A 21,227-nucleotide genomic window follows, 5' to 3' on the forward strand; every position below is an offset into this window, starting at 1 on the left:
AGTGGCCTTAGTGGAATTGCAAAGAATGTCCTTTATACAATGTTAGTGATTGCAGTTGAACACAAATCAGGTAAACTTGCATGATAGAAGTAACCTTTGGTAGAGTTCGTGGTTTCCTTGTGGAAATTAGAGCCGAATTATGGATAGGCTAACAAAAGAAGATGGTAGAAAGAAGCCTTAAATGATAAAGGTGTAAACTGTAAAGTGATCAAACATTAATATAAGAAATGCACAATTTTTTATCTTGCAATTTCTCATCGTAGAATTGCTTTTTGTGAAGATGATTTTTGCATAAACATCATTTGTAGAACACTATACATTTTGTGGTAATCAATAGGTCTTGAGGTTTTTATGAGTTAAGTAAATTTGTAAAGTGCTTGGCATTGTCCTTGTATTTTAAATTTTCCATTTATAAGTATTTACCTGTTGGAAGGAAAGGCCTTTATACTGTACACACAACAGCATATTTTGGAAGTGTTTTCATAAAGTATTGGCAAGGTTAAGTGATATACTGCATCAGTGTATGGCATACTACTAGAACTTCTGCAATATTAATGTGAATGCAGGCTTGGCACCTACAAGATGAGAGTGACTTCTGTTATTGAAAGAGTGTTAACCAAGTGAATGTTCTGTGGAATGTTAGTACTTCCTCAGTTTGAATTCTAAGGAGAGCATCAGTCCTTGAAAAGAAATATATCTGGCGACCATGAACAGAACAATATTTGAGATGAAAAGTAAAGGTTGAGATGAAAAGTAAAGGTTAGATAAAGTGAGTTTTTGCAATGTTTTATTACCATTATATTGCTGAATATACAAATCTCCAGTTAACTTAAAACCATAAGACTATATACATCAAGTGCAGTCTTTCATATACAAAGCACTATGGTAATTTTAGTTTCACTGCAAACAAAAAAACTCTGCTTTGCAACGTTATCATTTGGAAGCCTAAACCAAGTTATTGTATAAGAAGGAAAATATCTTAATTTTTTTACGTAGATGTACATGATGGTTTCTCATTAATTTTGCACATGTAATTTCTGTACTTTTCAAAAATTAAGCCACAAGTAACACTTAGATCATTTCCTTTGGATATTTTACTTCCACAGTCCAGTGAATTTATCAAATTACAGAAATACTGTAGGGTGTTTGTGGCCTAATATTTGAGAATAGATATATATCTATCTAGTTTCTCCAACTATATATATATATTATATATATACAGCATTGTATTGTAGTCATTGCATGGTAATAAAGTTTATACAAAATATTTTTATTATAGATTAAGAAGAAATATTAGAGTAAATATACTGTAGTTCCAATTCAAACACAGGTGTTATGTCTTTGTGGTAATGTTAATGTCTTGTGGCTGCAGATAACAGGAAATTTAACTTTAGGGAATAAGCCTTTAGCTTCAGGAGTTGGGTTTAGTATCCTTAACTACACATGCAGGTTGAACCATCTAAATCATATCATGTACTATCTGTCATTAACAGTGGGCGTAGACAATGCTCAAAGGAGCTGAAGCCTCGAGCAAAATATTTTTCAGGCAATTTGCAGGATGTTCCACAGCCTTTACCATTGGGTAGTAAATGGCCATATCTCAATACAGCAAACAATAAGTTTGTAAAATATGCCTGTTCACGAATGACATATGGATCAATATTGGGGTGGTATAAGCCGGTGAAGGATCCATAGCATAAGGTTATGTGAGCTTAGACTTACCTCTTGTGATATACTGTAGCTTAATGTTCCCTCTTGATCTTCAACAGTTCATAAATTCAAGGCATTATATATACAAATTCTAAATATCTTTGTTCTACTTCAGAGAAATGTTCCATGATCTATTTCCTAGCTAATAAGATCTCATTACTATCTAATGCAAGCTATGTACATTTAATTGTATGGATTCACTTCATACCATCATCTTGCCTTGGTTTGGAAAATAGTATGCAGCACGAAAACAGTTTGTTTATTATGGAAACTCCTAAATACATTACTGTGTATTATTAAATTAGTTTGTACTAATTTTTGTCCATTTACTGATGAATGGAAGGCATTTTTTGTAAGCTTCCTTTCATTATTGTAAAATATGTAAAAAAAAAATATGGAAATTATTACCAAATATAAATGTTAGTTTTATAAACACTTATATGTCTTAGAAGTTAACATCCAGTAGATAAAAAATACATGCATAAAGGAATAATGAAAAATTGTTTGCTTGTCCACAATCACTTCGATTAGCTGTTTTGGATAGAGAGCAGCTTGCATGCATAACCTTTCTCTTAGCTTGAACTGCATAAACCCCAAGATGCTTGCGCAGTCCCTGGTTGTATTTTCAGAGATCTCTTGTTTGTGTATATTTATTGTAAATCCAAATAAAAACAACAGGTCACTTGGCACTGTGGTCCGACCCAAAGCTCTTACTGTTCTTGGCCAAATGATCTGTAGTACTGTAATTGTTAATCTAAGCATATCAAATCGTCTCCGTCATCCTCTTCGGCTTCTTCCCCTTCCTCATTTTCTTCTTCTTCCTCCTCCTCCTCCTCTTCTAGTTCTTCCTCTTCCTCCTCTTCCATTTCTTCTTCTTCATCTTCAGGCATATCATCCCCTTGGCTCAGTGGTAACTGTGGCCTCTGTTCAATTTCTCGATGCATGTGTTCCAATTCATCATCATCCATTTCCTCTTCCACTCCACTCAAAGGAGACTCTGTGGAATGTTTCCTGAACAAGTCTAGTGTTACAGCTGATAAAAAGGCTGGGAATGAGTTTTTCCTTTGAAGATATGTGTCCATCAGTTCCTCTAGAGTGTTTGAGAAGTCTGTTTCAAGTAAATGAACCTGACCATCTGTCGAAAGCTGAAAAGGATATTATTTTAAATATGCTGGGGAAAAATTTCGCTGCTTCATCAGTAACTATTAACTCTACTAGTAAGCCACACTATCACTGGGGTTTACATTCCCTAAATAAGAATTACTGTACATTAATTTTTCTTTTAGTAAAAGATGAAGCCAATAGAGCAAACAGCCTAATGCCCTTGGCCTGCTCAGCCTAAAGAAAAACAGTGTGGAGCTCAAACAAGTGACAAAACAAAGCTTTGCAGTTAAAGGAAAAAACACCACTCAAGCAGCACAATCATTAGATTCCTGTTTAGCAAAGCAAAATTTCCAAGTTTCATAGCAGGCATTTCACAACTAAAATGTAAACGTGAATTATTACTCTCTGAAAACTAATTACGTTATGACATTGCTTTTCTAAAACATGAGTTTTGATTCTGGGGTCTGGTTATACTACTGTTACTGCTGCATTACTTGTAAATTAACAATGATTTTTAGTATGGAGTTTTCACTACCTAAGCAGAAGTCACTATTTTACAAGATTTTATCAGTGATAATATATCTGGGAATGCAAGTCTGGTCTTCCCAGCTATTTGGCCTGAACACTGATCCTTTGCTAAACGTTTACCCCTATTACTTTTACCCCCATTTTGAGCAACAGGTTACATCATATTTGTTTTGGAAAAGACATAGATTGCCATGCTGAATATATCTCTTTCCTGGATATTCTTTGCACCTGATGGCTTCTTAAGGCTACCAAGTAAACTGGGATAGTATATATTCATGTCGTGATAAATCGTAATAGTATGACTACCTTAATAACAATGTATGAGTGATGAAATTAATGATAAAAGAAATTGTATAAAAGTAACAGTGTGTGCATTAGGGATTATAACAGAAATGCAAGACCAAAACCAAGCCATCTGGTTGGACACAGACCAGTGAGAGGGCAGAGAATGCACAAGAAAGAAAAAAGAAACACTACTGATCAAAGCCTGAACTAGAGTCTTAACAAGGGAAAACCTGACATTAAAATGTGAAGACAATAAGCTTTTCACTCACCTGAAACATGAAGAAATCTTCAGGAGACTCTGCATACATATTGATCAGTTTGTAATGATTATCACCTGTACTGTCTATTCTGTATCCAGTGAGAAGATAGATAGCCTCCCTCATTTCAAGAGACTTCTTTTTAAAGAGTTCCATCAATCGCTTGTTCCGTGTCTCAATGGAAGCCATCTGCTCTTGTAAACCTAAATCATTAACAAAAAAAAACACAATCATTACAAAGTTTAAAAAAGACCTGCAGGCTACCTTTAAATTTTCTGAAAGACAACTTTCATTTTAACACTTTAGAAAAAAAAAAGTTTGGTGGAAAAATGAAAACCTTTATCTAATGAATAAAATCAAATACTTTTACAAGGTAAATAAAATAAAAAGCACACATAAAGAGCGTGACAGGGTTATTTCCAGATTTAACAAGTGGGGGGCATTTAATTTCTCAATTAATTGTGATTTGAGATTTCTTTTATATTTGTTTCCTACTGTCAAGTATCTTGTCATGCATCAAAAATGCTTGTACACCTTTAAAATACTAAACAATGGAATTTAAATTCTGAAGCCACATGAGCTTTTGTTCACAGCAATGATGACTTTCCTTGGAATTTAGTCACAACAATGACTACTCTACTTGAATTCAAAGTAAAACTATTCATGTGAAAATAGTTGACAGTTTGCCACCCTGATTTTTCACTAGCATTTTCATAAAATCCTTACACTGTGAAAGTAGATGTAAAGAACTAACAATAAGGTAAATGCCAAAAAATTTCCTGGTTAAGTATTTGGTAATAAGTCATTTAACAAAACAAGTCAGTTTTACCTAATAATGTTGCAGATTTTTAACCCTTAAGGGATGGGCTAAATATATATTAAGCACACCCCTAGACCAGGCTAAATTTAAGGTTGGCCAATTAAAAATAAAAAAATCAATGGTAAGAGGAAGATATGCACATGGTATAGGAAAAAAAATTCTAAACAATTTTCTGTACCTTCCACAGGAAGTTGAAAGTGAATACAGGCGGTCCCCGGTTTACGACGGGGTTTCGTAACCGAAACGGAACATCGTCGAAAATCGTCAAAAATCATAAGAAAACCTTACTTTTAATGCTCTGGGTGCATTGAAAACGATGTAAACTGCATTATTATTGAGTTTTACATCAAAAAACCTTCAAATTATGATTATTCTGCCATTTTGGGGCAGCGTTCCCGGAACATGCGTCGTAAGCCAGGAAATAATTTCTGATGAATATATTTGAAAAGCGTCGTAACCTCGGAACGTCGTAAGCCGGAACCGTCGTAAACCGGGGACTGCCTGTATTTCCAACCAAAAGACAGTCGTAAAAATATGCAAATTTTACCAAGTTATGTTTTTCTAATAATTTTTAATTTTATTTTGAGCGAATTATCCCTATATCATTACTATATAGCCTGTTTTCTCAATGACCTTACTGCTAGAGAGAATGGGATATTTTGGTGGGTAACTATTATTTTTGTGAAATTTAGTTTGACACTTTTTTTACACATACTTTTACAATTTGTCATTCACAGTGGCGTAAAAGCAATAAACAAAATTGTCCATGAACCAATGTAAATAATTTGTTTTAGTAATAATGCTTCCAAATATGTTTATTTACACATAGAACAGTCCAAAATATAATTCGATCCTATCCAGAATTAGTCATGTAGAATTTTTTACGTTTTTTACAATTTGTCGCTCAGTGTCACAAGCGATGAACAAAATTGTCCATGAAACAATCTAAATTTTTTTTTAGCAATAATGCTTCAAGAAATGTTTATTAACAAGTAAAAACAGTGTATAACTCACTGGATCCTATCCAGAATTAGTTATACAGACTTTTTTTACAAGGTTTTTTTTAAAAATCTGTGGTTCACAGTGCCATACATGCGATGAACAAAATTGTCAATAAACCAGTCTAAAAATTTTTTTAGCATTAATGTGCTTCAGGATATGTTTATTTACTACATAAAACAGTTGAAAACTGTTAATAACTGATATTCAATAATTTCTCAAAATTCGGCTCTCGGCGCACTCCTTAAAATATTGCAGCTATGCATATGCATTGTGAAACAACCAAGGGTTCACACTTACTCAAAACCTCTTTGGTTGAATGGCCCTCGGTGGCCACTTTCATTCCAACCTTCTGTGTTAGGTTATGCTGGTCTCCTTCTTCCAATAAACGTACACGTTCTCGCAGAGCTTCGTTTTCTTTCTCCAGCGTCTCCAGTTGCGTCTCACGATTTTCTATTGCGGTACTTAGAGGATTGTTTCTGTCGGACAAAATTATGGAACAGGTGAGACACTACTCAACAGAATGATATTAGCGACAAAAAATTCAAGTTAATTACTAGGACTATGTATTGCATAACTAGCAACTGTATGAATCTTCCCTATACTTTAATGCAAGCCCACTGTAGTGCTGAAAGTGTTTTTCATTTACCATAAAACAATTGGGATTTTAAGAATACAATTAAGAGTAACAACACAAATGGTTGTGTACTATGAATGCAGGGAATACTGGAAAAACTCAAAGAGCTGGTGATGTTACTGTCCTAACATGATATCAATAGCAAAACAACGGCAGATATATCAAAAAGTTTGATAGATGTAGGTCTACAAAAGACCAACCTAGAGCCCTTTGCTTTTTATCACAGTAATGGAGGAAGGCACAGCACAAACTTGAGCAAAAAAGGAGTCCCCTAGCACCTGCTATATGCAGGTGACTTTGTGTTAACAGCAGACTCAAGGGGAGGTTTCCAGAAGTGTTTAAAAGATGAAAAAGTGGAATGGAGAGGACAGGACTGAAAATCACCATAAGCAAAGCAATATATATGTGGACTAGGAAGGAAGCAAATGAAAAAGTACGCTCTAAGAAGTGGCTATGTTGATGCAATGGGAAAGGTGGAGGGTTAAACTCAGTACTGTACTTCAAAAGTAACAAATATTGGTACAAGAGACTTGTGGGACAGCAAAATATACATGAAATTTTGCAATAGTTAGTAGTTTCCCTTCCAGATCTGAAAAATCTTAAGTGTACCAAGGACAAAGAAAGTCTGTAAAAGTGAGAATTCCTATTTCCTCATTGACTACAAGCTTGATTTAAGAAGAAATGTACGGACATTTAGTGGCGTGATGCCAAAAAGGAATACTATGTGTGTGTGTCTAAGGCGTACATATATATGTAGCAATGTGCAAGTTCCCTTCTTCCTTCGAGCTTGGAGCTTGATATGAAGGATTTTTTCCCTACACATGAAAAAATGTAGAGGCCTTTTGTTCTTGCCAGGGTACATAGGAAACCTATAAATAACAGGAGGGCAAATTCTTTCACATATAAGGGCTTGCCATTTCACACCCAGGCCACTTTGATTTTTTATCTTAAACTAGGCTGTATATTGATTCCCAAATTTTGTGTGTTAAATCACGTTCCATAACACTAGCTGTTACCATACAGTGACAGAGGAATACTTGCTGCTACTGACATACACTACACTTAAGGTTTGCTTAAAGTACATACTTGAAATGTAAGACTTTTGTAGTAGTGGGGTCATAATCCCCTTTCAAGGTCAGGTTTTCTATTCTTCCTTCTAAGACTTCTTTTGCCTGGATTAAAGCTTCATTTTCTTCTTTTAGTTTCCTCACCTCTTCTTCGAGCTCAGCCATTTTCTTCTCCATGCTCAAAACTCTCTCACTTCGATCCCTCTTCTGTGAAGGAAAAAGGTTTAAAAACAGGAACTCAAAGATACAAACCTATCTAATACAGTATTTAATGACTGTTGCTTCATTCCAGTTTGTTTCCTCTGGTAATCTATGATACAATATCAAAATTAATTACAAATATATTTAATTATACAGAAGTACTCTACCTCACTCATCCAATCTTTCTTTAACCAGACCTAATGAATCTTTGCTTTCCTAAGATATAGCAACAGGTTATGTACCCAAAATTATCCCAGCCAGAAGAGAGAAAGAGAGCTGGATAATTGGTTGAGAACAAAAACTTATGATAAGCACAAATGGCCTGTACTATGTAGCAGAAACAAGGCACTGACAAGGAAAAAGCTTTAACCACAGTATGGTAAGAATTATGGCCAGAGTATGGTGGGAAGAGTGCATTACCAATGAACCGCTGGTAGACAGATGCAACATCAAAGGAATAGAAAAAAAAGACTGAGATGGTTTGAATATGTGACGAGAAGCAATTGGTCTGAAAACCTGTAGGCATAGAAGTACGGGGCAAAGACCTGTAAGACCTGTATGGGGGCACAGAAAATCATGAAATAATGGCACATATGAAGACCTAGGCTATATCTAATGGGAGTTCAGGCAGAAACAGATTACAACACAGAGGAGAATGGAGGGAACTCTTTTCATGTCTAAGCCCCTTAAACAAAAAGCTTAAGTAAAGACATTTAAGATGATGGTGACAAAACTACAGCAACAGTTCATTTTCAAGTATAAAATATTAAAATATACAAAACATTATTCAATGCTTTTCATTTACTTTAAATTGTTAGATATCTGTGGGAAGAGTAGTAAACAATCATTCAAAGAGTGAGAGAGAGCTAATTAAACATAGATGGCTCTATATCAAAATGTTTTAAACAACTTTGGAACTTTGATTCATGAAACAGTTGTCCTATGCTGTTATTAATGAACCTTTCTGATCTACTGCTGGATTGGATTCCAGACAAAATTTCTCTTAAAGCACAAAAATAATTTCTTTACCATATGTTTTATGATGAATTTTGTTTTTACTTGGTAATGTTTAGGTTATCTTTCCAAGAAAGCTAAAGCATACCTCGAGCTATGCAAGAAAACTTTGTCACAAGACCTGCCAAGTTACCCCAGAGCCCATTACTGCACAGTGCTATCCAGCACTGAACCTGAGAGCTGAAGGACTAACGCTGTTACTTGTAACCACTACCTAATAGGTATCAGGCTAAAAATAAATGAACATACTTTGGGAGTTTCAGACCCCTCGACAGCTGACTTGTAAGACTCTTCCAGTTCTTCTTCCATTAGCTTAAGCTCTTCCCTGTACGATTCCAACTGACTTTCGAGCTTTTCAATTCTTTCTTGGCTAACTGTAGAATAGTTGATGGTAAGCTCAGCTTCATACGTGGTGATAATGTTCTTTAAACTGTCCCTCTCCTGTAACGTGTTACATATTCAGTTGTTAAAACAACAGCAAACTCTAAACATCTAAATGACCAACTATCCACAATATTATGCAATAAGGCAAAGCCCACAACATTTGCATGTGATGATTATTAAAAAAAAATGTGGATGTAATGATTATTAAAAAAAAATAAACATTTCACAGATTAAATTCATACCCATCTGTGGAAAACAGAGATAAACAAAAAATAGTGTATGTCTAAAACTATATCTGAATATGGGATATAGTATGTAACTTCACCAATTCACTCTAATTTCAAAACAATATTCACTTTATTGACAACATAAAACGATGTCTAGCATTATCACTATACCTGTGTTAAGAGAAGCACTTTCCTCTTCAGTCTCTTGACTATCTGAACATTCTGCTGGATAACAGTCTGTTGCCTGTCTAGCTGTGATCTGAGATTCCTGATCTCTTGTTCTCCTTGCACCCGACTTTGCTCCATACACTTTTGACTAAGGAGAAATGGTATGAGAATTAACATCCAAGTGGTTTAGGAAGTCATGTGGTAAATACAGAGCAATTACTATTTATGGACAGCTTAATGTTAAACAGAAAAAAAGTACATGTAAATTTTGTTAGTACCACCAAGAGTATTTTAATCCTCAGATGTTTACAAAAGCAACAAGAGTTTAAGCAAAGATACAGCATAAATAAATAATATGACACTATTACCACTGTAGACTCAAATTCAAACTCTTAATTTCATAGGGTTTGCTGTTACTTGAAAATAAAAGCAAAAGGCTGTTAAATACCCCTGCTAATGACTCCAAAAACAATTATCATTCACTCTTATGTGCCATGGCCTCTAAGGATTAGTAAGGATTAGTAACTGAGAGCACGAAGCAACCCCTAAACAGTAACTGTTGAATCAATGAACTAGGCAGATGTACTCAAACTCAACATTTTTTATGAAATAATACCTGCTCTTGTGTATTAACACATAACTATTATTAGATAGGTATACCAGAGTTAACATTCTTATTTTTCACTGGCTGATTTATCCCTTTTAAGTTTTCAGATTTACTAATATTGAACCTGAAGACAAATATACTGTACAACCATAAATATTCTGAGTGATTACCGATCATACCTGGCTGTCAACTGTTCTATCCCAGTGGTTAGTTGTATATCCTCCCTCTTCAACTTTGAAATGTGATTCTTCAACTCTTGTACTGTTGGCTTCTGGGTCAAATTCAATTCTTCCATGATGATATCTTCAAGTGTCTTCAGCTTATTCTAACGGAGTCAAAAGATTATTACAATAATTAGAAATCAGTACAATACTTTTGAATGAAATGTGGTGGTGAAATGTCAGAGAGAGAGAGAGAGAGAGAGAGAGAGAGAGAGAGAGAGAGAGAGAGAGAGAGAGAGAGAGAGAGAGAGAATAGAATGTGCAACTCCATAGGTACTACTGATTGCACAGACATTTAACAGACTTTGTTACTACTTATGCATCTTTAAAAAAATGGGATGCTACTTAACAGTGTCATGCAAATTTTCTTTTCCTAGATATTTCTTGCATTGCTTATTTGCAATTTGTTTATCTTCATTTAGATATTACTTTCATGTGCACTGTGGTATATTATCTCTTTACCCAAAAGCATTCTGTGAAAGCTTGCTCAGCAAATTACTGATATTTTTAGTTTGTTTATCATGTCAGCACATTTGAAAAAAAACAAAAACCTATTCAACTCCTCATTTATTTTTCTAGAAATAGAAAAACTCAATATTAAATTTCCAAAGAAGAAACAACCAACAACAAACATCAAACAAATCTTGGAAACAAATCTCAAACAAATTTTGTAACGATCTCAAACATTACCAGTTTGCAGGTTAATTTTCAAGCAGTTGTAATTCATTTAACCAAATAATAACAAATCCTTTAGGCCAGCCCTAATAGTTGAAAAAGTTAACTCAGCTGTGTGATTCAAGCTACTTATAAGTACTGTAATAACTTAAACAACTCAAATAATGGTTGCTGCAAGTTTCAAGTGCCATACTTCTTTGCCTAAATTTTTAGGCAACAGTTTCTCTGTTGTTTATTTTGTGAACATAAATATTTTGTAGATTTTTTTGGTTAATTTTCATCACCTTGCTCTAGTTTCGTTCCACCTATGAGAGGTCTACTCAGGGGAAACTTGCATAGCAAGTAAATGACCTTTCCAGTTCGTTCCATACGAATGGATGCATGTTTCAAATAATGCAACAAAACTCACCATTGTTAAAATACAGCAATATAATACAGGCAGGCTTGTCCAAAGAATTTGTCTTAAGATGTAAGGTGACAATCGCATTAAGGTATTTGTGAAATGCAGAAAGCAATGTAACTAGGGCACATTGTACTAGGTATAAACTTGTGTTGAACATTTTGTAAGACAACTTACCTTATAAAGGTCAGCTTTTGCTTGGAAGTGTGCTAAATCTTCGCATCGAGACTCTAAAAGCATGATCTGTTGCTTCGCATTCACTAACTTTTCTTCTATAAGCTTTGTGTTTATGGCAGTGTCCCTGAAATAATAAAAAATTAACATTTCAGACAATCTTTCTACTTCTTCATGCTAAATGGATTAAGCTTGAGTCCACACAGCACAGACAACAGAAAAATTATTACAGCTGAAAGATATTCATCCCTTTGCTTTCCATGAAATTTTTCAAATCAAAGCAACAGAACATACACAATGTACAACATGAAAATAGTATATTTTTGCATAGCTACCTTTGAGGTAGCAAGGAAGTCCTTGTAGTATATTACTTAATTCAAGATAAAGTAAATTCAAAACAAAAAATTTTGTTGCAAAAATTCAAAATGGTTCTCAATTTAATCAAACCTGCAAAACAGACCAAATACAAGTGGACATTAGCAATGCTTCTAAATATACAACTAAAATTATAATCTGCAAAATGTATCACACTTACTTGAGAAATTTGTTTTCTCCCCTTAACTTGTTGTTCTCTTTATCCAGGTCATATAACTTTGAAACAGTTGATTCAAATATCTCATTTTTCTTCTCTGCTTCTGAGAACTCACTCTGTCTTATTTCAAGATCCTACAGAATAAACCAAGAAAGTAAATTATTTTACAACACAATGCTTGTCTCCCTGTGGAGTTAAAACATATAATACATGGTACACAAGTTGAACGTCTCTCAGAAACACAAATACAAATGACTTCTAATAAAAAATTGAAACAGGTGATTCAACTTGCCTTAATTTTAGCTTTAGCCTGTTCTAGTTGCAACTGAAGTGTCTCTAGTTGAAGCTGGCTTGTTGTAAGTTCTCTTATTTTACTTTCAGCTGTATTCAGCTGCTGTGCTAATACATCTGCATGAGACCTAGTGCTTTCCACCTGAGGGAATATAAAATACATGAATATAAGGTTTTACACAGGAAAAAAAAATGAAGCCCAACAAATATACTGTACAATGTTAGACCTCTGACAACAGGAAAATACAAAATGCATGCAACAATGTCCCTTTATGATACAAAGGACTTGTGTTTCTAAAATTCAAGAAATTTGTTAAAAAAAAAAAAAGAAGATGGCCCACCGACATAAAACTAAGCATAATTCAAAAGATGGTACAATTCAAATTATTCATACCTCAACAGTTTTCTCTTCGACTTCCGTTACTAAGTCCACAACTCTTTGCCGAAGAAATGAAACTTCCTGAGTGAGAAAAAAGACGTAAGTGAAAAAGAATTCATAAACTGTCTTACAAAACATCAAGTATAACCATATGCAGAGGTATAACCACAATCACCAAATGCCTGAGACAAGGGGTACAGTGCACCCTGCTACAGCTATACATATATCTTCCAAGAACATAAAATGAAGTTCATTATAAATTCCTTTACTTGATGATCCTTGCAGTTAACTGTTAAGCTAAAAACCAGGTCACATTAATAGCAGGGTACCCAACTAAAGGAAGTTGTACATTCAGGTTTCAACACTGACAAAATGTTTTGTATTATGCCACAAGTAATTTTTATCTTAACCAATGTCAACAACCAACCCACCAAAACACATCTGAAATTGCAGTTTACTGTATATTACAAAGGTGACGATAAAATATAAAAAGAGCCAATTTACCATCCAAATTTTTAGTCCTACCTTCATCTAAAAACATGCTAGAACTTCCTGGGAAGTTATAATTTGACAAACAAAATTTTCCAACTCAGTCCCTGTCTATGCTTAAATGTACTGAACACAATGGAGCGTCTTAGGACTCAGCCGGGGATATTCTTATATATTCATAAGGTCTGACGCTGATTAGGACGCAATATTCCAACTTGCACATCACTATTAAAATTGGTGCTGAAATAAACCACAAAGTCTTGCTGCTGCTTGTACTGTACTACTCTTAAACTTGTCGAGTCTTAGTAGACTCTTGGAAAAGAATTCAACAGACATCTGACACAGGCTAAGCTACATTTTTGTACTTTAGTTTATACTTCACATCATTAGGCATTACACAGCCATCTTCAAAATCTGCTTCATGCTAGAGATTTAAAAATATTACAGAATGTAAAGAAAAATTTAATGACCATACCTCGTTAAGCCTGTTATTTTGCTCAATGTATTCCCGCTGCATATTTATAACCTTTGTCTCAGCTTCGTATGTGGAAACATTGCAATGTTGCTTAACTTTCCGTGTTTCTTCCTGGGCCTCCTTCTGGGCAGCTTGCAACTGCTTGATCTTGTGTTGCAGGTCATCAATCTGAAACACAGTGCAGCATAAATAAATATGTTAAGTTCTTCAACAATCACTGTATCACAACACTTTTGGGAAAAGTATTTAACAGTTCCAATCTTGATAGTTTGACGTATTCAGAAAGGAAAGGGAGATATAGTTTATATTTGAAATAATCTCAGTAATGCAATGCAATCAATTCCAGATGCAGTACTATGAAAAGAGTGTATTAAATCATTTAACCAAACAATAATGTAATGATTAGAGAATACACAAACACACTTGTCCCAAAGACAGAAAAAGATGACTGATAGAAGATGAAAATCACCAAATTCTTCCACCAGCAAAAATCTATTTCTTTTTTTCCACAAGGAGGGTAACAGGATAAGCTAATGTCCTATGCAGGCTTGGTATGTAAAAAAAAAAAAAAAAAAGAAGGGGGAATAAAGAACAGGAGAAAAATTTTCATTACTGTAAAAGGATGTACAATACTCTGAACTTTGACACTCTGCAAAAAAAAAAAAAATAAATATCCAGGTGTTCCATGTAAATGGATACTATTCATTCAAGCATCATCACCAATTCCCCCTAGTGAGGTTGGCACTACAATGCCACTGTAGCACAATGAAATCAGTACTGAAGTTCTGGCAGTGTCCCCTCAACTGCAGTTTTTTTTTTTTTGTCTTACTTTTCACTTGTTTCCTTTGAACTGAAAAAATCTTTAACAATATCTTGCACTAGTTTTCATCCCTCATTCACAAACAGGTTCTCCAGGCCAGCCATATATGAGCTTAAAGTTTGATTCCATGATAAGCTTCACTACTCTACATATTTTTAATGAATGCCATCAGTAAAGCTGAAAGCATAACATAAACAAATACCCAAGAAGTAGCATGGTCTATGTTGGGATGAGATCTAAAAGACAGCTTGAATATGTGATGAGAAGGGACAAAGGTCAATAAGTTTAACAAAGTGGTAGATATGGAAGCAACAGGATAAAAACCAGAATGAGAGCCCAGGACATCAAGAAAAAAGAGGATAGGACCTACAGTAGGCCTGATGGGAGAATGTGCACTCACTGTACGTCTGACCCATAAAGGGGAAAAACAACATAAAACGCTTATGATGATGATGTTGGGATAAGTGTGCCAGTTCACATGAACCAGAAGCCTCTGACCCAAAAAAATACTTGACAGTAAAGGTGAGAAACTATGTGGGAGAGTTTAAATCTTAGGAGCAAATGGTAACAACACAGAGAAAATCTTTATTCAAGATTAATTTTTATCTCTAACTTACAACCTATTCCCAAATAACAATACAGTAAACAAACCGACAAGCATTACACTGAAACCTTCAGCGTGCACTGGTAGAGGCATATAATAGTAGGTGACATGGACACCCTAATCACCCTTCAAGTAAAACCTCTTTTAGCAGGAGAATGAACAAGCGCAGACGAGAATGGGGCCACTAGTGAAGTGACAGCAGTCGATAATAACCAGGAGTAACGATTTTATAAGAAAACATTCTGCAATAAGGAAAATTTTTTAAAACCCAACACTGATGTACAAGTGGCCTTAATCATCCTCATTACTTCTGAAAGGATGAGCTAATTACATACTACTACTGAATCTATTAAAAGTTAACACTAAGCAGCAGAAACACATCAGTGCCCTGTTGTGCAATATCCTAGAGACCAAACATGCAACTAAGCTAGGCTTCCAAACACCCTCTCCACCCACTTAGGACATGGGGAGCCAGGCAAATAGCTACTAATTAATCAGCTGCTAGACTTAAGAGCCTCAGCAAGAGTTTAACTCGGGACAACTGCAGTGGGAAGTCGCCATGGTACTACCCAGCTTCCAAGTCTTTAATGCATGTAACATTGGAAAAAAATCAAAATGGTTAAAATAAAACCTATCAATGACATAAAAATGAAAATAATATACATACCAGTTCTTTATCTCTTAGTAGTTTTCTTTTAAGATCCTCTACCCGAGTATCACTCTCAAGTCTTGCCTTCTTGTTACATGTTGCTACATTGTGCAAACGTCCTTTGAGCATAGTTATGGTTGATTTGGCTTCAGCCAACTCTGTTTCTTTCTCTCTGAACCTTTTGGCCACATCTGCAAAATCAAGAAAATAATTGTAGGTTTCTTACAAAACTATTAAAATTTTAATATGAAAAGTGACAGAAGGGTAAATAATAAAACTGTTACTGATTGCAAACCACAGTCTACATGAAATATAGCACATTTTTAAACAAAGGTAACATAATACACTTGTTTAAAAACAGTTTGAAATTAATATGCAAAGGATGAGCTCCTAAAATGTTCAAAATCATGTGACAGGAAAATTCATAATACGCACATACAAACAAAAACACACACATATACGTATTGTGTGTAACAAGACAATGAGAACACAAAGTCCAGGTTACCAGTAATGTTGAACAGTCATGCACATGGTGTGATGCCCCCTCACTTCAAGTTTAATAGACTCCCCTGTTACCTGCACCATCTATGGATACTGTTTTTATATACAAAACAACATATACAGTACAGTACATATTGTAAAATTTACCCAAGTATTCTGACAAAAAAACAGCAGTCATGCACTAAGACTATTTTTACAGTAAAACTTAAATAATTGTACCATACAACATGCATCTCTCTCTCTCTCTCTTAGCACACCCACCAACACACTGTTGAGCACAGGACAGTAGCTACAGTTGTTAGAGCAAGCTGTAGGCTTGAGGCAATTTCAGTGTACAGGCAGTCCCCGAGTTAAGCCGGTCTCGACAAAAGTCAATCCAACCTTACGACACTTTTCAAAAACATTCATAAAAAATTTGTCTCCGACTTGAGGCGAAAATCCAAAGTTCAGGCGATGTTAGGCTGGGTAATAGTTTCTGAGCTCCCTCTTATAAATAAGTAAGTGTCGCCATCCTTCCAGTGTGTAAGCCAACCACAGGATTAAAGGCAATACTTTCATCACTTTTTTCAATTTTTATAAATTTTTAAAAGTTACGATCCAACTTAAGTTGTGCCTTAACTCGGGGACTGCCTACTGTTATCACCATCTACACATGAAACACTTGATCACCTCTTCCTTCCCCAACTCTCCTCATCAATAGGACAACTAGCGCACAACATCTTCACTGATCCAGTCAGCAAATGAACAATGCTTATCCATATATGGCTGGCTGAGCCAAAGTATTTTTTTGCACCCAGTCAGATCGCTTGGGCTTTGCTTTACTCACCCGCACCTTGGTGCTTTTATTAGCACTCTTGGTATTTAGTGCATTTAAGTATATACATAGTGTGTTTGCACTGAGAAAGGTGCAAACACACTGTAGTATACTCTTTGGGAATTATATGAGAAAATACTCCCTCAGTATTTCTAAGCATTAGCTCCACACGGACTGTGTAGAACAGCTCTGCGAATACGAGACATTAGGGAGCCATATGTTCAAGAAGGGATTGGCTACGGAAATCTATTATAAAATGAACCATACAAACCTAACGTACCCTAACCTACCCTTACCTGGTAGGCCATGTTACCTAGCTGGGGGGGCCGACCCCCCGTGAAGGAAACTCACTTTCAAGAAAAAGATCTCCTATAACACTCCGCATGTGCAATAGCAAAAATATAATCAGTTCTGATGTTAATCAGGATATATGGTAAACGCTCGGAGCATGAGACACTGCGACATTTGTCCGCTGTTTGGAAACTTCCAGAAAATGCATTCGAACTCACCCCCATCAGCATCAGTGAGACTTGTGCCCCCTCTACACAACACGCTGAGATCTCTACATTCCTATCAAAGTAACAGTTTTTTCCTAAATTACGAAATAATGGCATATTTCTGATTAAACAGAGGTTCGTTAAGATTTAGCCATGTGCGGTGCTAACATACCAGCCATGACGCTCTTGAAACTTTTACTTAAAACACTTTAAAAGTGGATGAGTGACGCCATCTCGATATTTGCCGAGTCACTTGTGTAAACAAACTACCCATTTCCTGTTTTAAATCTGCAAAATATTTGTACCCACAGACGCTGACACTGTTTTCTTGACACTAGTGGTAAATGCTGGCATGTTTCGGGGTTTGGATGGGGAACTCTAGCGAATTTTCGGAACACCAGAGCGCTAGATATATAGTACTTACTTAACTAGGTAGTTAAACACCAGAATAAGGTTATAAATTGAGTAAATGTATTACATGTTCATTATAATTCATTTGAAAATATTTGTTGTTGGAGCAAACCAGATTCCTGAGAAAAAATTTCAACGATTTTGCTGTGAACATTATGATGTAGCTATTTTTCACGTTTTCCTATTTTTTTTTTATTAATATATACTACATAGTGTAATATATATATATATATATCACATACACAGTGTAAGTTTTGTCAAATATAATGGTGTTTTAAATAATAATTTTGGATTTAAAACCTTTATTTCAGTCCTGTATTTTGACGTCATGGCATCTTGACTCTCGTACCAGTTCTAGATAAATTGTCATATTCAACTTTCTTGTATTTTTGCCTAAGTGGTAACACTCATATATACACATTACATGTCTCAGAAGTTTACATAGTAATAAGGACTTAAATAAATGAAAAGTCCTAACAACAAAATACTACATTTCTATCGTAAACAGTTCACTAATGCATCATCTGCTCTCAGATGTTTGTGGCTGCCAGATGTACAATATGGTTGGAAAATTGTTCCCGTCACAATTTCGCCACTTTGATGAAGTAAAGTACTATAAACAAACATTCTCACGTATTCTAAGTGGTATTGTGAGTGAATTAAGAACAAAATGTGCATAATTACAATCAAATAAGCACAGTGGAGCTTCTGTTGTGATGTCAGTAAGGATAAAACCATGGATTAAAGGGTAAAAATGCATTTCAGCTCAACCACATGACAAGCAGGAATTCCATGTCTCATACTTTCACTAGATTAGGCAACAAAATGTTGTTTTATTGTGCTGATTACAACTAAAATCTTGAGTAATATCTACAAACATTACATATATATGCAATTAGTGTCAGTACACCGTTAAATGAGTGCTGGGAAGGAAGTGTCCAATCGCCTCTCAATTTTGTCTCAGCATTTGGGAAGACGCCATATTGGATTCAAAATTGCCTTCAACACCTATTTTATGAAGACTTCACATGCTTATTTTTATTCGTATGGCAGTTTCCTATGGCTCAATTTGTTAATGAAACTTCAATCTTTTGAAAGGTTTTCTTAAAGGTTTAATTTTTTTGTTATTTCTCTAATTAAATATCGAGTGAAAAGTGAAGATTCGGTAAAATTTTATAAGTTGCCAATATAGGATAATACCACGTAACCCAGGGGTGTTTACTGGTTACAATTTTGCCGTATTAGTTATGGAGGGGGGGGGGCTGGTATTGGCTCACCTTATAAGTCGTAATTTGATGTAGAGCTCTTTTCAAAAATGCAGGTTACAATTTCATATCATGTATTGGCAACTTATAAAATAATATGGAAAATTCTGTCATGCATGTGTCTAAACCCTGATCATTTACCCTACATTAGTTAGTTGAGTGACAAAAAATAAAGGTAAATTCTTGATAAACAACCAAAATACTATGGAAAATGTCAGTTTCCAAGGTAATACCTGCCACGCCGCTACTATATAGTTCTACCGCCCCTGACCATAACACTGTTGCATCTACTTGGGCAACTTCCATCTGGGCCTAGTTCCTCATTGGAAGGATGGGTATCGTTCTCAGCTAGTACTCTGCTGGCCCAGCGTTCGATTCTCCGACCAGCCAATAAAGGGTAGAACTATAGGGTAGCTCCACATCGCCAACGGCACTATAACTTGACTTTTTCTACAGTTTTTTGGTTGCTAATTGTGAATTTACCTTTAATTTTTGGCACTCAGGTGTAATTAACCTGTAATTAACCCCTGAAGTCCCTCCAACAAGGGATTTCCATACGCGATCTTCACAAGACAGAACACGGGTACGTCTGTTCCGAACGGTTCATATCCCGTCCGGCAAGTGCAATAACTTGTTGACGTATGGGTACCCAACCCCACCCCCGGGGCCAGTACTGAACACGGCGAAGGGACATCCCATTTGGCCGACAACAAACAGATGCACCGCCAGTATCAGAACCCCTAAAAGTGTAGAAAAAAACCAGCTGAAAAGGTAAAAACAGGCGCGGAACCAATGCACAGAATTACCACTTATTTTTCCATCTGGGCGTAGGCCAGGGAAAGGTGCTTCCGGTAAATGAGGTCATTTCAGGTCAAAAAAAAAAAAAAAAAAAAAAAGCTACAAAAACTCAAATTTACTTTCTTTCCCTCACCTAGTCCAGTAAGGTCGTCTAGGGGTCGCTTTCTAGAAGACGACTGCTGGTGGTCGTCGGGCAGAGCAGCCGCATCCTCGAAGGAACAGTCGTTCCGGACTTCGGAGAAATTCAAACGCAGTCGCGAGCTTCCAGTCCTGTAGAGCGACTCTCTCGCCTTAGTGCCGCTCGCCACGAAGTTCCTGAAGTCGTTCACGGTTCTCAGAATCATCGTCGGTTCTGGGGAATCGTCCATGATGAGAAATGGACGTTCTACAGCGTGAAATAATACGAAAACGGTCCCCGGTACAGACGTTGACTTTACGTTGTCGCCGAAGATCAGAAAGTAAACAAACATGGACGACTTAATGGCCTGGTTCTCGGACACAACGCCGGGCATTTGATTTAGTTCGTGGATTTACTAGGGTGTTTCATTAATATTTGCCCTTTGCTATTGAGATTTCCTTATCAGGGACCTCGATCTCATTTTTACGTAGGCATATTTGTAATGGCATTCATTTAATCTTCGCATATTCCGCATAACGTGTATCCCCCAATATCTCAACGCTCGAAGATAAGAGTAATGTTTCTCTCCGACAACCTGATACTCATCACAGTCAGCCATGGATTCTAGTATATACAGAACAATATCAAAAGTGTTCTCCTTTATCAACTATATTTAGCACTGTTCTACTTCCGACCAGCGCAGTCCAATACATTATCATTTCTATCTATGATCGGTAACTGTGCTAGGCCTACTCTTTAGATTTTCATATCCAGAGCTTTACAACTTCTTTGAACAAAACCCATACATTCTCCCATTTCGTGGTTTCCAGCACAATTTTTATAAACCCTTCCATTATTATATAACTCCGATTCCTTGTTACTATCACCACACTGAGAAGTATTCTCAGTAAAAGCAGGCCAGGACATATGTAGGCAATAGACCTCAGTAAACCATTGTGATATTACTTTATCACTATGATCATGAGTTGTCCTTTGCATTTCAGGATCACACTTATTTATTTATTTGTTTATTTTGGGGGGAGAGGGTTATAGCTTTTTCCACAGTCTTATGTATCCTAGCCCCTGCATACTGTGGATACATAGTT

General features: G+C 35.8%; 1 protein-coding gene across 1 annotated transcript; it reads right to left on the bottom strand.

The window, feature by feature from the left end:
* Nucleotides 1-770: 770 nt before the first annotated feature.
* LOC136851449 (mitotic spindle assembly checkpoint protein MAD1-like) lies at nucleotides 771-20,502 on the bottom strand. The gene is made up of 14 exons (XM_067125538.1): nucleotides 20,137-20,502; nucleotides 15,736-15,908; nucleotides 13,645-13,812; nucleotides 12,696-12,761; nucleotides 12,303-12,443; nucleotides 12,014-12,144; nucleotides 11,482-11,605; nucleotides 10,188-10,333; nucleotides 9,405-9,549; nucleotides 8,872-9,063; nucleotides 7,427-7,614; nucleotides 6,004-6,182; nucleotides 3,897-4,087; nucleotides 771-2,855 (listed from the first exon to the last, which is right to left on the bottom strand). Exons 1-14 carry the CDS (start codon nucleotides 20,471-20,473, stop codon nucleotides 2,460-2,462), a joined length of 2,577 nt encoding a protein of 858 aa, XP_066981639.1. The 5' UTR covers nucleotides 20,474-20,502; the 3' UTR covers nucleotides 771-2,459.
* Nucleotides 20,503-21,227: the final 725 nt, after the last annotated feature.

Source organism: Macrobrachium rosenbergii, chromosome 23 (assembly GCF_040412425.1).
Source record: "Macrobrachium rosenbergii isolate ZJJX-2024 chromosome 23, ASM4041242v1, whole genome shotgun sequence".
NCBI lineage: Eukaryota > Metazoa > Arthropoda > Malacostraca > Decapoda > Palaemonidae > Macrobrachium > Macrobrachium rosenbergii.

What these genes read in the sequence shown, in the direction of transcription:
- LOC136851449 (XM_067125538.1), bottom strand. Translation starts at nt 20,473, where the DNA reads ATGTTTGTTTACTTTCTGATCTTCGGCGACAACGTAAAGTCAACGTCT. An exon ending in AGACGACCTTACTGGACTAG is followed by an intron (nt 15,909 to 20,136) that starts GTGAGGGAAAGA and finishes TTGATTTTGCAG; the next exon opens with ATGTGGCCAAAAGGTTCAGA. An exon ending in TCGAAGAGAAAACTGTTGAG is followed by an intron (nt 12,444 to 12,695) that starts GTATGAATAATT and finishes ATATTCCCTCAG; the next exon opens with GTGGAAAGCACTAGGTCTCA.